Source organism: Erigeron canadensis, chromosome 7 (genome assembly GCF_010389155.1).
Source record: "Erigeron canadensis isolate Cc75 chromosome 7, C_canadensis_v1, whole genome shotgun sequence".
In the NCBI taxonomy this organism is placed as follows: domain Eukaryota; kingdom Viridiplantae; phylum Streptophyta; class Magnoliopsida; order Asterales; family Asteraceae; genus Erigeron; species Erigeron canadensis.
The window spans coordinates 27,446,480-27,462,992 of NC_057767.1; the positions used below are offsets into that span (position 1 = coordinate 27,446,480).

At 33.8% G+C, this 16,513-nt stretch overlaps 2 protein-coding genes across 2 annotated transcripts; one reads left to right on the forward strand and one right to left on the reverse strand.

Annotated features, from left to right (window-relative positions):
* Positions 1–358: 358 nt before the first annotated feature.
* Positions 359–11,349, reverse strand: LOC122606738 (DNA-directed RNA polymerase I subunit 1). Its single transcript, XM_043779596.1, has 21 exons — positions 11,111–11,349; positions 10,581–10,750; positions 10,337–10,496; positions 9,939–10,250; positions 8,433–8,714; positions 8,161–8,340; positions 7,862–8,024; positions 7,533–7,723; positions 7,007–7,270; positions 6,721–6,809; positions 6,499–6,646; positions 6,093–6,296; positions 5,026–5,349; positions 4,789–4,927; positions 3,806–4,011; positions 3,526–3,728; positions 3,211–3,409; positions 2,527–2,765; positions 2,289–2,429; positions 1,447–2,185; positions 359–1,218 (listed from the first exon to the last, which is right to left on the reverse strand). Exons 1-21 carry the CDS (start codon positions 11,126–11,128, stop codon positions 592–594), a joined length of 4,998 nt encoding a protein of 1,665 aa, XP_043635531.1. The 5' UTR covers positions 11,129–11,349; the 3' UTR covers positions 359–591.
* Positions 11,350–14,774: 3,425 nt separating this feature from the next.
* Positions 14,775–15,368, forward strand: LOC122608213. Its single transcript, XM_043781300.1, has one exon. The coding sequence runs from the start codon at positions 14,831–14,833 to the stop codon at positions 15,155–15,157; it is 327 nt and encodes a 108-aa protein (XP_043637235.1). The 5' UTR covers positions 14,775–14,830; the 3' UTR covers positions 15,158–15,368.
* Positions 15,369–16,513: the final 1,145 nt, after the last annotated feature.

The following is a 16,513-nucleotide window of genomic DNA, read 5'->3' on the forward strand; positions in this document are numbered from 1 at the left end:
GTAATGAATTAATTTGTTTCATATTTGATTTTTTTAGATAAGAGTAGATTGGACTAAGGTGTAAAAAAAAAAAAGAAAAGTTGGAAGCCGAACCCGAAAACGAACCCAAACCTGAAACTCGGAACAACCGGGTTTGACCGAACCCGATGGTTACTAACCGGTTTTTATTTTTTTAATCGGGTTGATATTGGGTAGGATTTGGTTTTTGGTAATAAAAAAATTTAGTCAATTCCCGATCAAACCTGATTTTGGTCAAACTAAGTCTGGGTCGAGTAAAAACCAGATTTTGTACCACTAGATTGGACAAGAAACTTAAAAATAAACTAGGGCAATCAGAAAATATGTTGAAAGTTAACACTAAATACAAAAAGATATCAAATAACAAAAAGGATGAACACTTTTTCAGCGTAAGTTACAACTGCCCATATTAATCAATCATTAAACCATGGTATTGAAAAACTAATATTCTACTTCAAAATTGAGACCCGAATCGATTTTCTTTTTCTTTTTCTAGTATTTTGTTCTATAAAATGGCACAAACCATAGACATCAATTACAAAAACTAGCCAACTTAAAAATCAACCTGCAAAACTAAATATTCAATTTCTGCATCAACTCCATGGAACCGGTACCGACTTTAACAGGCAAACCGAGACATATCCTAGATGTAGGTGTCTCCAAGTCATCCACCAGGCCATGAGAAGCAGCTTCAACTATAAACTTAGATGCAGTCTCAAATGACATCTTAAGAAAAGGTGATGTGGATTCAGATATTCCAAATCTACTCATGGGTCGGTACCCACCTGTATGAGTCATGTGATCCGCAATAAGACTCATATGCCTGTAATCAATCTCAACACCATAACTCCCGAAAACATTTTTCATTTCCATAATGATGCAAGTTCTTGCAGCTTCTACTCCGTAAGTGTTGAGCATAGTGTAAATATTGTTGGAATAAACGTGATTAACATCGAGTTCTTCCATATCCCAAAATGCAGGAAGTTGTACTCCAGAGGCTTGTAATGCACATGGTAAATGCTCGTCACCTTCATTCTTGTTGTCATTTGAGTTTTTTGTTTTCTCTTTCATTTTGTTGATCTCTGGGTGGTTTTGATTCCAGCACACTTGTTTTACATTAACACTGTATTTGACCGGTTGGCATTGGTCAAGTTTTCCTGAGCCCTTAATGTAAACCCTTTTTGCCGCCTTTTGTGCAACCTGCAAGAAAAAATGATAGGTTAAATTGGGTTAAGATTTATGTTTACTGGTTCGATGGGTTAAGCTAAAAGATTCAACTAAAGAAACAGGGTCAACAGGCCAGAAGCCCAAAGATGTAAAAAAAAAATGTACGAAACCTCTTAAACAAAATAGATATTGAAACATCTAGTTTCTGCAACACTTCAACTGAAAGAAAAAAAAAAAACAGATATGCAAATTTATGCTTACCTCCGCCAGCAAGATATCAGGTTCATTGGTAAACCTGAAATGGACTTCTAGATTCAGGTTTTTAACTTCGACAAATGTTGCCCGATCAAATTTTTTCTGCAGAAACTTCTCAGCCGACTTAGGGTTTGCTTTATCCATATCTCCTTCTTGTTCCTCAGCTGGATGTTCTCCATCCGTTTCATTGCCACTTTCATTTTCAGTACCAACTTTCCCCTCATCACCTCCATTCTCAAGATCAGACGACGGCTCTTCCTCTTCTTTCTCGACCTCCTCATCAGAACCATCCTCGTATTCCAGAGAATCCGTGCTTTGACGTTTGCGTTTATTGAACTCTGAACCAAGATCCTCAGCTGTTTCATCCTTGTCATTATCATCATCACCATCATTATCATCATCATTGCCATCATCAGCATGCTCTACGTCATTGATAGACACATCATCTTCCACAGCCTCACCGGCTTTCGAGTCCTTGACACTTCTGATACCATTAATTCTGGATACCAAAGCAACATGTCTTTCAATTGCATCCTCTAGTGCCCTTAGAAAAACATTCCTTAGAGTTTCTTGACAGTTGTGCATTGATACATGCTTAGGTTGTTTCAACTTCACCTTAAGCTTATACATTCTGCACGGCATATTGTCGTGAATTTCAAGTGGCAATTTTGCTACTTCTATACTCTGCATAAGTTCTGCAACCGTGAGCTTCTTCACTTTCTCTACAAGTCTCTCTGCATCTTTCCTACAGTTTCAAGCGAAATAGGTCAGACTAAATAGCGGGTAAAACAGGCTTGGGCCAAAATGTGCCAGCTTAAATAGGTCATAATGGATCTGATGCGACTAACATTGATTTCCCTTCTAGCAATGGACATGTTATGATGGGAGTCTTTATGCTGGCTGCTGCCGTCATTAAGATTTCCTGCAAACGAGGAATACCAAGTGTAACATTCATCTCACCACGACCCGCAAGATGAAAAGTATTGAGCCTACAAATTAAAAGAAAGCACTGTTCAATATATAGCAAACACTTAAATACATATATAAAATGGGTCTCATGTAAGACAAAACTATGCAGTATCATACGTCATCTGGGTAGAAGGTTCACCAATAGATTGACCAGCTATTACACCAACCGGCTCTCCAGGCTGAGCAAGACTCGAGAGATACTTTTGTCTTATTAGCATCAACAAATCCTCTCGATTATCCTTCGTAATCTCCTGTTTGTAACTTTGAACTTTATCTCTGATGCCTTGCGGTAACTCTTGAATGTATGAATTAAATTCAAGTGGCTGATTAAACTTCTGGTATACGATTTCTTGATTCTAATAGAATATAATCAGCTATATCAGTTTGCGTCCAAAACAAATAGCTCACAAAGTATAAATAGAGGCAACAAATAAGAACAAGATACTTGTGAATGGATCAATCTGAATTAAGCTGTTTATCTTTAGGGGAATCAAATGAGTTAAAATGTTCAATGTTGAAGGTCACAGGGTCACCCAAGAGGGTATACTGATTCGTATAACATCCTAAATTATCTTCATTTAAAAAGATCATATTATTATAAACTCTTGAATTAAAAAAAATACATAAATTTATAAGAACTTTGTCAGAAACAAACTTTTTTCGCATCAAACAAACTCGAAAGAAATCAGATGTTTTTACCTGAACTCATCTTGACCAATTACCCAACCCATCCAATCTGCTTATCTTGACACCTATAAGTCTATGTAATTAAGAAAAATAAGCACAAAAGAAGAGTCTCACAGCTCTGAGCACTTCAACATTGTTAAGAAAGCTAGTTTGATGCACATCTACGCCATCTTCACCATAATAAAACTGAACAATGGAACCATCAGCATCACGGACTGTGTAATCATAAGAAACTTTCAAACTCTCAAGATTCTTTATAAGACACCTTTGAAGATATCCACTACGAGACGTTTTGACTGCTGTATCAACCAACCTACAAGGTACAAATATCCACAAATTAGAATAACCAGCTTTATGTGTCTCTGTATATATATGTGACTCAGAAAATTAAAGAGTATTATTTTACAAAATTAAAGAGTATTATTTTACCCTTCACGGCCAGCCATGCAATGAAAATAGTACTCTTGTGGGCGAAGACCAGTTAAAAACCGATCAATAATATAACCACCAGCTCTAGAAGTAAAATCCCAAGGTGTAAAGCTAGGTAAAGTCTTCCCAGAAACCATTCGAGGCACTCTTTTGCCTTCTAACTCTTGTTGGCCGAGTAAAAAGGATATTTGTTGAAAATTCACCTGATTTTTTCAATAAAACATTAGAATATACCATAGCTAAAACTTTAATTAAAAACATACAAATCGTTCTAACTCACCGAACTACCCTTAGCACCACTAATTGTCATAAGAGAAATGCAGTTTTGTGGGAAAGGTTTTAAGAGTCCTTTTGGCAACCATTTTTTGCTGATCATAGAACCTTTATCCCTTAGTTCCGTCTGCATAAGGTTATCCAAGCTTGCAGAAGCTGTTGCTCCATTGCTTCTAATTATTTTCTCAGTTTCCAATTGCAGCTCTCTTGTTCCTACAAATGTGATTTATAACACATACTCACATCAAAAAAAAAATTGAAATTTTAGATAAATTATACCAATCAGTTATAACTTTCCGGGGGGAAAACTGATTACCAATATACCTGTAAAAATTTGCATATTAAAAGTATTGCTAGAGTACAATGTAATTCTATAGAATTCCAACAACCACAATAAAGACATCAAGTCCACTAAATAATAGGATTTGCGTCAACACCATGAAGTATCTATAAGACCATTCTTAAGGGTGGGTGAAGAAGGAAGGTGAAATAAGAAGGTGAAGTAGGTTAATGGTTAAGGGGTATAGGTTAAATGGGTAGGTGATGAGAAGAAAGTGATTATGTTCACCTATGGTTTTGTGGTCCCTAATAATTGTCTTTATCTTATTATTTAGCTTCACTTTATTTTGATTGGTCAGATTATGAGTATAGTGGGGTAGTAATTTGAAGGTGAATGGTTAAGGAGAAAAATAGAAGGTGAAAGAAATGAGAAGGTGATACTTATGTGGCGGGAAAAAATGTAGGTGAAAAGGTGAACGGTTACGAATGGTCTAATGGAGAGTCACAGTCTTGATAACACACTTGTGTTACTTGCATGGGTAAAGTGCATCTATCAATTACAGTTATTTTGTTATAAAACTTGAGTGCTCAATATCACATTCTAATTATATGGTAATTTTACGTTAACTGTAAAACATCCAATCATAAACCAATTTGCTTTCTAAAGTAATTATTTTACATTAACAAATGTTAAATTTCTATGAACATTACCTGTTTTTTGGTTCTCCAAATTGACAAACTTTCGATGAACCTTTTCACCTACATCTTCACCTTCAAGTTCCACCTTCATTTCTTTGTCACAATCTGGTGACACCATGAGGTCGTCTAAACCACATGTAAATCCATGGAACTGAAGAATGATTATTAATTAAGAACATTAACCAATATGACAAGTCAATAATACATGAACGGCATTAAAGAAGAACAGAATTGTTATATTTATAATACCTGTAAAAAGGAAGTGAATAAGCGACTAAAAGCTCCAAGCAGCAGACCTGCAACATCTGGTCCATATAGCTCTTGAACCGTATGAACCAAGCCATACTTGCCAAATTGAGCTTTGTCTATCACACCACACACAAACTCATTTTTCCAGATCAACAACCTTGTTTCATCAACTTCTTTAAGTTCGTTCTTTAGATGTTTATGTAATTTATCCCTGTCATCTTTGACCTCCTTTCCTTCGAAATACTGCTCGGGGATCTTTACCTTGTTATCAACAGTACAGGGTGTATATCCTCTAGTCAAATGATTTAGTATTGCTGTGATGACCTACAAGCACCACAAACAAAATTTACGAACTCATAAACTTAATAGTATGATTTTTATAAAAAAAAATATTTTTTTTTTGACCTACGTACATTTGAATGAGAAAATTAAACGCACTAGAGGTATCAAGGTTCAAGCATTTGCTTATGTATGGGTCAATTGGGGTTGTATTTAAACTCTAATGGTTCAGATAGAAATAAATTAGCTAAATGAGGGACAAGTCAGATATGTCAAAATCACCCAAGTCTATGCATAATGTATACAACCTCCTAAAACTTTTTTCCAAAGCTTCAGATATATTCATAATTACATTGTCTTTGGAATCATAACTAACGCACTAATTACATACTAAATTTTTATATAAAAAAATGGACAAAGAAGTGTTGTTAGCCAACCTTAGCTGACCCAAAAAAGATCATAACATGATACTAAAAATAATGCAACACAAAAAAAGTTTGTTAAGAATTACATTAAAAAGTTATCATCAGGGTAAACTCCAAAAAACATACACCATCTTTATGATGGTATATACATGTTGCCATAACTTATCAATCTAACAACAAAACAGATAACATTTTTCTCTATATGGATTACATACTACTACAAAATAACCAAATGGACAAAAAAGTGGTTGTAAGCCAACCCCACCTGACCCGCACTAAAGACGGCCCATTGACCAAGCCATCTCTCCCACCCCCGAAAAATATAAAAAAACACCTCTAAAACAGATAGTAAATATTTATGACCTGTTTCCCAGTCCAGAAAGGCTTTGGCTTCAAAACTGCTGGAAGAACAGGCTCCACAAAGCAGGCTTTATCTACTACAGAAACTTTACTATGTTGTGAAGCACCACCAGCAAACACACCAGAAGCATAAAGAAGTTGATTAAAATCTTCACGGCTCAAAAACGTATCCTTCATGGTGAGAAGTACAGAGCTTACAATATGATCCTGCATGTATAATTATGTCAAACACTTGAGATTCATAATGTACTTGGCATCTGTCAGCAGGTAGAATCTAAAATCAATTATCATAAATATATATCACTTATATCTAATCAGCTAACATGTTCCTATAAAAAAGTTAAACAAATAGAAGTACTCAATACATATTAAACACATTTATATATAAGAAACAAACGAAATCAATTACCTGAATCAAGCCTCTAACGGTATCACCCTTTGTTGGAACTATATACTGGTTATTTGCATTAACAATGTTATAAGCTTCAGCACGTGAGATTTCATCTTGCGGGAGATGAACATTCATCTCATCTCCATCAAAATCAGCATTGTAGGAGCTAATTTTAAGATAAAAAGATCATGAAATGTACAAGCAACAAGTGAACAAAACACCGCATACACTGATACTAACCTGCAATTTGCATAATGCATCCGAAGAGTTTTCTCCCCTTTCAGTACGCGAACTACATGTGCCATTATACTGGGCTTGTGAAGTGTGGGCTGGCATATAAATGATTTATTATTGCTAACATATAAAAATTAAATATATATCATAAAATCATAAAAAATAATATATGTATACATACATATATTCTGCAATCTTTAACATAACTCTGGATGAGTACAAATTAAATTTTTTCCATCTATTTAAACAACTACACCAGCATAAAAATAATAAAATCTTACAACAGAAATACCTGACGGTTCACAAGAACAATATCTCCATCTTGCAAGTGACGATATACAACTTTACCCTCAAATTCATAGTCAGAGATCTTTCTGGATTGTATGGCCATACCTCTTGAAGAGGGTAGCTTTCGGGATAAAGAAATACGCATCTTTTTGTTGTTAGGTATTCTGACGATTGACACCTTGTCAGCATAATGAGTCGCTCCAGGATGGATATCAGAACCATTAATTATCGCATCCCTCAGTTTGCCCACATTCCATGGGGTCACTCTCTACACATGTAATGCAAAACGTATAAGATGTAATGCAAAACGTATAAGATGTATGGAAACGCATCCACAAGAAGCGAATAAGACGAGTCAAAAGTCATTCAAAATGTATTCAAATGCATAGAATGTCCTAAATCATTTAACATGAAGAAAAGGATTATTAGTGTAATAACTTAATTTTCATAAACATTTTAAAGTATAAAACTATAAACTAATTGGTATAATTGAAACTAAATGTATATAAGAGATTAGAGAATAATCATACCTCAGGGTAGGTCAGCCTCAATGCAAAATAAGGAGGAACTCCAATTTCGTTAACAGCTAGATAAGGATCGGGTGAAATGACCGATCGACATGCATAATTAACTCTCTTTCCCATCATTTTCTGACGAAAGATTCCCTCTTTCTTCTCAAGCAATTGGCATATCCCAGAATTTGCATTTTTCAGATTTTGACCTTCCATCAAGTACAAAAACGATGATAATAAGATATAGATAAAATGTCATGATAGCCACAAACATGTAAAAAGAGTGCTTAAAGATGGAAACACGCATATGAGAGCATATCACAATTCTATATGCACAAGTAACTCACTTGTGGCACTCTTGCTGTCGAATAGAACATTAACAGACTGTTGTAAGTCTCTCCAGCGATCAGCAATCTTTGATCCTTCTAATTTGTTAATATGAGCATTTCCCAATGCTATGTTTGACTGTACCACCTTGCCTAATAACACTGTTTGTGGATTCTCCATAACCTGTAAGGGAACAATGATGTTATTAAGTAATTTCCAAATAGAAAATGAACAATAATAGAGTTAAAAAAACATTCATGCATGATTCAAAATGAAATTGTTCTATAGTAACAAGTGCTTTCCGCAAGCATATACTTACAGAATCACCTGCTTTAGCAGCAGGACGGAACTTTGTAGGCGGTACAAGTAAAGCCTCAATAAAGAACATAGAATAACTAGTACTTTTAAAAGATCCAGGGAACTGCTCCTGCTGCATATCGCATATATATGAACAAAGACCAGCCTCGTTTTCCCATAAATCCTTGATTATACTTATGACCTGAAATGCAGTTGATTAAGAAATTAATATATATGCTAAAGTCACTTTTGTATGCTTAGTAAAAATGCAAGATAAGTACATAGTCGATGTACCCTAGATGGTAAAAGAGACCCTGTATAGTTTTGTTTCAGCTGATCATAATCATGGGCCACATTTGACTTTTTCTTCTTTAATTTCTTTCGTTTAGATGACTTGGATGAAGATGAATTGGTCCCCGCAGTATCAATTCTATCATCTTCTGATTGTTCGTTTACATTTATGACCTCTGAAGTCTTGTCATCTTCCCCAGCATCAAGCAGCTCTTCCTCATCACGATTGCTTCCCAACTGATAACCGTTTATAATGTTCTTTTCTATATCAGCTTGAGACATGTCCTAAAAACATCCATTTATATAGCAGTTAGCAACAAAAGAATTAAATGTTAAAAGTTTGTTTAGTAAAGAACGGAATAACTTTATATAACACTTATTCTATAAATGCTTAAGCAATAAAAAAAATCTAATGTCACAATGTAAGTTGCTTCCAATTGTTCCCCACATATGCTAGCATTATGCATGATATCACGCACATTTATGAAAATAATAGCGATGATGGGAGATATTAAGAAATAGCTCTATCTTTTAAAATTGACACTACATTAAGTCTCAACAGATCGTGTGAAGGTGAATTTTGGAACATTTGTAGTGCAAAATAATCAATAGTTAGCTGAAATTATGTCAATAGATACTTATAGTTTCCTACTTCCTTGGGCCTAATAGTATTCCAACTTTTTACTTTATTGAGATTCACCAACTTACAGTTAACTAATCAAGTTCACTTCTACATATTTTTTAACGGTATATCTATCGGCAAAATTATTCTACTCCTAAACTACCCCATGCCAGATTTGTACCTTGGACTTCACCTCATAAGGCAAGAGCCGCTAACAAGTGGACTAACTCCACAAGTCCACATGGGTAGTTCATTTCTATATTTAGCCAGCCAAACTAAGAAAACGCACTGAAAAATAGAAACAAACAAAAAGCAAAACTAAAGTATTCAATCAACAGTAAGCCGGAGAAAAAGATGCAAAGTACAATGCCTGAAAGCTCTGGTTATTATATCTGTTCCTCTTCATTTTTCCATTATTCACGTTCCACTATCTTGTTTTTATTTCACGTTTCACATAGTTAAAGTTTTTTTTTCCATAGAAAGATACAAGATTTAACCTCGAGAAGTCTTTTTGAAAAGTAACAGCTAATAACCTATCCATACATATTAAAATCTACATAACTTGTAGAAAAAAGCTAGACAAAGCTCACCGTTTCGCACCAATTGACATCCTCTCGAAAGTCAATACCCTATTTTGGATGGGTTAAGATAGGATCAAAAGTATTGAAAATCCAAAGTATCCTAGAAAGTAACACCCTATTTTGGATGGGTTAAGATAGGATCAAAAGTATCAAAAATCCAAAGTATCCTAGAAAGTAAACTAGTAAAGGGATAATGAACCCTCAACTTATGTCTCCAAAGGTGAGGCGTTTTCCAACTAACCCAACCCTGCTTGTTAGAGTTAGAGAGAGAGAGTATTTGGGCAGATAAGAGGACCATAGACTAACCATACGAAACGATCCAAAAGTGGGCTTGGTAATCTTGGGGTTTTTGGTATCACAATGTCTACAAGTCTTGCCAGTGTCACTCATGAATTCTTTCAAAACAGCCCTTGCTTCTATATACTGAACAGACGTCCAAACTTTCTGCTTTGTTTCTTCAGGCCTATCACTTTGTGAGCCAATTAATAAATTAGAACTTGGAACCTGGCTACCTTCCTCCTTTTCATCATCGTCGCTATCTGATTTAGGGACATAATCTTTCGCACCAACAACATCACCTTGTGCTATCATCATTAATTTAGTAGTACAGTTATTGACCTATAAAATTATAACATAAAATATTACATAACAAGGTCAAGAGAACAAAACTTGAAAAAACATTATACAGTTACAGATAAACTTGCCTCCTTTTCGCCTGCTCTGAAATGATGACAAAAGAAGCATGTCCTTCGTAAAAGATTGAAAAGCATATCAAATAGCAACGGGTTGTATACTGGAGAAACAAGATCAATGTGACCACAATGACCTGGACACTCATACGACTTCTGCCCACACGACTTACAACTGCAAATACAATGATTTTTTAGAAAAAAAAAACAAACCGTTACAGCTTTAAACAAAAAAATTATCGGTCAAAAGGAGACTTACGGTGCACGCTCATCCATCGGACCTAACAAAGGATCATACAATCCTCCGGGCATTGGTCTTCCAACACTATCAAGTAAAATCGGGTTTGTGACTTTTAAAATACTATGCTTTCTAACCTCTTCATCGGTCATGAAACTGAACCTTACACCCTCTACAATCTCAGAGGCACCCTGCAACGACAATAAAACGTACACTTATAAACATATACACACAAACAAACAAACAAAGATTTCAATACCAAATTCAGCACAAAACATCATCATACAATAAACAGCAAAAAGTTTCGAACTTTACATCTTTTCGCCTATTATAGTTACAAACTTATCTATCTATCTATATATATATATATATATATATATATATATATATACTGTCACATAATTACATACAAATATGAAATAATTGAAAACATTATAACATACAATAAGACAACTTATTAAACACTAATACTGCTTTGATAGATTTTGAAGTAGTTACACTTTATATTTATACATATAATATATATATATAATTAGTTAGAGAAAAGGTACCTCAGTGGTCTGAGTCATGATAAAGAGTTGAAAAAGCTCAACAGAATAGAATAAAAATGAAAATTTATTGTGGTTTTAGATTTTCAAGTCGTCGGAAACCTAAGGGATTCCGGTCAGGCGGCTGCTGCTGCGGTGGTGATGGTGAAATTTTTATTTTTATAAAATAAAATAATAAAATTTGGGGGGTTTATGGAAGAAGGGGAAGAAACGGCTTGGCTGCGGCAAATAATTTTTTGGGGTTTAAGAGAACACCTTTTTTTTTGCTCAAATTTTTACTTTTGTATAAAATAGAAAATTTTGTTTTCGTGAATTGCTAACTTGCCACATGAAGTATCTAATATATGTAGTTTTGATCCTTGTACTTGGATATGGTTAACAAAAGTTATCAAGTAAAATTTTTACTTAAAAAAGAAAAAAATTACGAGTACATCATGAACACCTTTGAGCTTGTAAAAGAATAACCATCAATCAATCATTGTATGTAGGCTATGTTTGGTATTAACTTTTCAGGAGTTTTATTTTTTTATTTTAAACTAAAAACTCCTAAAATTTAAGCTTTGTTTGGTTGGAAAAGCTTCAAGCTTTTAATTTAGAGACAAAACTTCAAATCCAAACGCCAACAAGCATTTCATATAGGTTATAGCTTTTAAAGTAATTATTACCTTAATACCCTTCCATTTAATACTCATCTATTCACTATTTCAAAATATACGGAGTCCTAAAAAATATAAATGATTACGAAATAGTATTGTTAGAGTGCTAGGTGGATGATGACAGAGTTCACCAATTTTTTTTTTCTTTCCATTATATGGGCTAACAAACAAGAATCAATTTACTTACCTTTAAACAATATATACAATATTTAGGTAGTGAAAAATATATATTTGAAAAAAGGGAAATGATTAATCCTTATAACCAAATAACCTAATAATTCTCCTAATCATGAGATGATGACACATGGAAAAATCAGGGGACAAGATTAGGAAAGAGAATTAGTGTATATCACATGTCACATTCTTAATGTGTTAGGAGGATTATTAGGCTATTTGGTTAAGAGGATTTATCATTTTCCTTGAAAAAAACAACTTTAAGCAATAGTGTATTTAGTAATGCTAAATATTTATATTTTTATATATAAAATAAAGAAAATGATAAATCTTCTTAAACCTCAAAAACTTTATATGTATCCCACTAATTCTCTTACCAAATTTCATCTATTGATCATGCCACATGTCATGATCTTGTAATTAGGAGGATTTTTAGGTTGATTAGTTATAAGGATTAATCATTTCCCATAAAATAAATGACTGGCATAATAAAGTATAAAATTTATTTATATTTGTTTGTCCTTTTTTGTCATTTACACTCAGAGGCGGAGTCAGGATTTGAAGTTGAGGGGGGCTTACGTTATATAAAATCGTAATCACATAAAATTATTCTCTCCTTCCCACTAAATTTGTCCACTTTTGAATTTTCAAAGTCAAACTCTACGAACTTTGACCACATATATTTTTAGATGTGTTATATAAGAGTTGATGAAAGTTATATCAATGAAACACACATCTAAAACACAATCAATTCATATAACTTTTATCAAATATTATATAAAACAAACAAAAGTATTTATGGCCAAAGTTCGTAAAGTTTGACTTTAAGGATTTAAAAGTGGACAAGTTTAATGGGACGGATGGAGTATATAATTTCGAAACAATATATAAAGTATTGTAACTAGAATACAAAAGGTAATCAAAACTTACAAGTTAAGCATCGAGTAAATACATAAGTTTTGTAAAAAAAAATAATCTTCAAAGTTGTGAATATCATACCCAATATATATTTAGTTATTTACTAGTGGCTATACATTTAATTAATAGAATCCTTCATTACCAACACATTCATATTCTGTCAAGATCTTCCGGTTAGTTAAGAAAATGATGTTATTTACTCAAAATTTGACTTGAAATTTCTTATTGGGCTTATTAGATGTGGCTACACATTTGATTAGTATTCATGGGCTATAAAAAACTAATGTAAGTGGGCTTATTGGAGGGGGCTCAGCACTCCCTGCCCCTCCCCTCCCTTCCCTCCACTACTGTTTACACTCTTATTTTACAGCTACAGCTATCGTTCCAAACAATTTTAAAAACAAAAACTCGAGCTAACAACTCATAAGAAAAAACTACAGCAAGTAGCTACAGGTTATGACAAACATATCCATAGCTTAAATAAAATATTATATTGAGTATAATAGCACAAAAGAGTTCCTTCTATGATAAATCTTTTAACTTAGAACTGAATAAAACTCAACTTGTTTATGTTCAAGTTGTTTACGGATCAAGTTACTCAAATATTCTTATTGAATGAGATGTGTTTTTTTAGTTTGGATATGTAATTTTTTTGGATTGAGATCCTCTAAATCAAATGAATTTTATAGGTGAAGTTGAAGGCTTTTAACCATTGGATTACAATCAGTGGTTAAGATTAAAAACTCATCTTGGAATCTTAACCCTTGATTTTAATCCAATGATCAAGATTCCTTAAACTTTACCTATAAAGTTACTTGAACTTTAGAGGATCTATATCTAATTTTTTTAGATATGTTACATTTTTAAGCCAAAATTAAACCTAGTCAACTATAACATAAGTTATGCCATAAACTATAAACTAAAAGCAATTAATATATATACTTGTAACTCTTTTTTTTCCTACAAATCCATTTAAAAATGTTTTTCTGTTTACATTTGACATACATTATACAACTCAAATCAAATGGTAGTGAAATGTCAAAAATGTTTCGACCACCTGAATATACAAAATGATGAACATTGACCTTAAATTCTTGTCCCACATTGGTATGGAGACGAAAATACCTTTGTGTCTTGCTTATATAAGTAAGAGTCATAGTTAGATGTTTTATATAATTCATTCTTGCGTGAGAAGTTCTTGAGAGGAGAGAGTTTCTTTTAAGAGTGACTTTGGTAAGTGATTAGTGAGCGTCTCCATTCTTGTAATCCAAAATTTCTAGTAATTTTTGTGGTAGTGGATTAGACTCATTGAGTCGAACCAAGTAAATATTGTGTTGTTTGTTTTTTCTGCTTACTTTATTATTGTGATTGTTTATTTGGATGAGGAATCCCTCAAGTTTCCCAACTTGACTAGTTAAGTTGGAAAAATTTTGATCATTAAATTATAATCAATGGTCAAGATTTAAAGTTGTATTTTAAATTTTAACCACTGACATTGATTTAATGGTCAAGATGCTTCTAACTTGACCCCTCAAGTTAGAAACAACTTGAGTGGATCTTCATCCTTCTATAGTGATTGATCCCAATACAAAAATCAAGATGAAATTATAAAAAGACAAATAAGATCAAAACCACTACATAACATTATCATCAAACAACTCTATCTTGGTACAATTTATTATGATCATACAGTTAACATTGTTTTGCTAAATATTAGATAAACAAAAATGACCAAGATTTTCATTTTGGTTTACTGTTTTCTAACTACACCGCTACACATAGAACCCAAAATTTCCAGAAAACTTAAATATAACAATCCACATTTCATATACCTAATATGTCAATAACACATAGTACAAGGGTCTCATTAGTCAACACCCCACATTCCAAAACGACGTCGCTTCTAACAACATAGATCCCATCAAAAACACACACAAATCAGACCCAAAACAAACAAAAAAAACCCACCAAAAAAATGGGGTCAATGAAACCCTTATCAACAGTATCCGGCATGCTCCGATCACGTCTAAACACCACTCTCCGCCGCCGGTCCAGCGACGGAACAAGCCGGTGGACAAGCCCGGGTCACCAAGAACGGCCAAACGGATACTTTTTGAACCGGACCCCACTGCCACCGGGTCAATCAAGAAAATGGGAAGACTGGGAGTTGCCTTGTTATGTAACAAGTTTTTTAACAATTGTGATTCTGGGTGTTGGTCTAAATGCTAAACCTGATTTGACTTTGGAAACTTGGGCCCATCAAAAAGCTATTGAAAGAATGGAAGCCCATAAATCAGATTGATTTGAAAAATCTGAAAATGAGTAATTTTCTTGGAGAATAATAATTATGAAATGGTATGGTTCGATGTGAAGTATCGAATTTCGGGCTTATTTTTATGTTGTTTGTTAACATTTTGTTGTTAGACTTTTTTTGTTGTTGTGATAATGCTAATGATAATGATGATGAATATGTGTTTTATGGGCTTTTTTTATGTGAAGATGTTGACAATTTATATTCGTTTGTAAAGTACTAAATAGGAAAGTGTTTGACTCGGATGTATGCGAACGAATTAGGTACGAGGTGACCGATAGAACCCTTTTCTTGGCCACCTCAAGATGTTTGTTCAGAAAGGTTCAAACTTGTGACCTCTTGACTCTTTAAGTAGGATTATCTGCACGTTTTCAAGTCGGTAGAGCTAGTGAATAGTTATGAACGGTTGTGGCGGATGAATTTGTAGGTTTATTGTGAGGTACAATGAGTTGAGGGGAAATGTTCTATATAGTAAGTACTAGGTAGTATAGCACACTAGGATAGATATAATAGATTTTTGGTCTCGTTAGTTGTTATATATGGTTACAAGGACTAGGCGATTGATTTCTGTATAACCATCTGTTAAGCTGCTTAGTAGTGGTAGTGCGCAACTATAAGCATTTTTTCTGATACTGAGATCGTTGTAGTGATGTTACTGCTATTTTATCCACTATATTTCCTCTCGAAAGGTCTTTCAGTGCAACGCTGGACAATGACTTACTAGTGTAAACATACTTATCTTTTCTTGGATCAAAGCCTTTTTTCTTAGCTGAATCAGGAATAGCTGACTCCAGGGTAAATAAAATTCCCAGCTCGAAGGCAATGACTAGTAGATCACCTGGGCTATACCTTTGTTAACATTTATATGCTAAGTTCAGCCGATGATGCTTTGGCGGTCTTCCTGGCAGAATGTACTAATCAGGTCGTAATACGAGTGGACTGGGCGGGTTGTTTAACAGGAGGGTGATCTGGTAATAATGAAAACTTTTTGGCGTGGTTGAAAAGGAATCCTCAAACACTTTTGAAAATCTTTTGTTATGACAAAAAGTAACAAACTTGTTGAGCATGATAGTTTTAGGAGGTTTTAATCGTTAAGAATAAATACACTTTGGAGAACATTTGAACCATCTGACGTGTTCCTTCTAAGCTATTGCTTACAATCTAACAATTTGTGGTGAATGGTGTACAGTAAAATTACATGTCTATCTCATCAAGTTGCATGTATTACTTGCGGGTGGTTAAGGCTTTAGCTTGCTAATGAATATTGAATTACACAATTTATCGGCTAGTTGATCCATTATCCAGAATCAATTCTCATTATAAGCTGAAATCTGTTTCACTAGCTGA

Excerpts from the sequence above, each read along its gene's own strand:
- LOC122608213 (XM_043781300.1), top strand. The coding sequence starts at position 14,831 with ATGGGGTCAATGAAACCCTTATCAACAGTATCCGGCATGCTCCGATCA.
- LOC122606738 (XM_043779596.1), bottom strand. Across the intron at positions 7,724-7,861 it reads CGACAGCAAGAGTGCCACAA|GTCAAAATCTGAAAAATGCA; the intron begins GTGAGTTACTTG and ends ACTTGATGGAAG. Across the intron at positions 4,928-5,025 it reads TATTCACTTCCTTTTTACAG|TTCCATGGATTTACATGTGG; the intron begins GTATTATAAATA and ends ATCATTCTTCAG.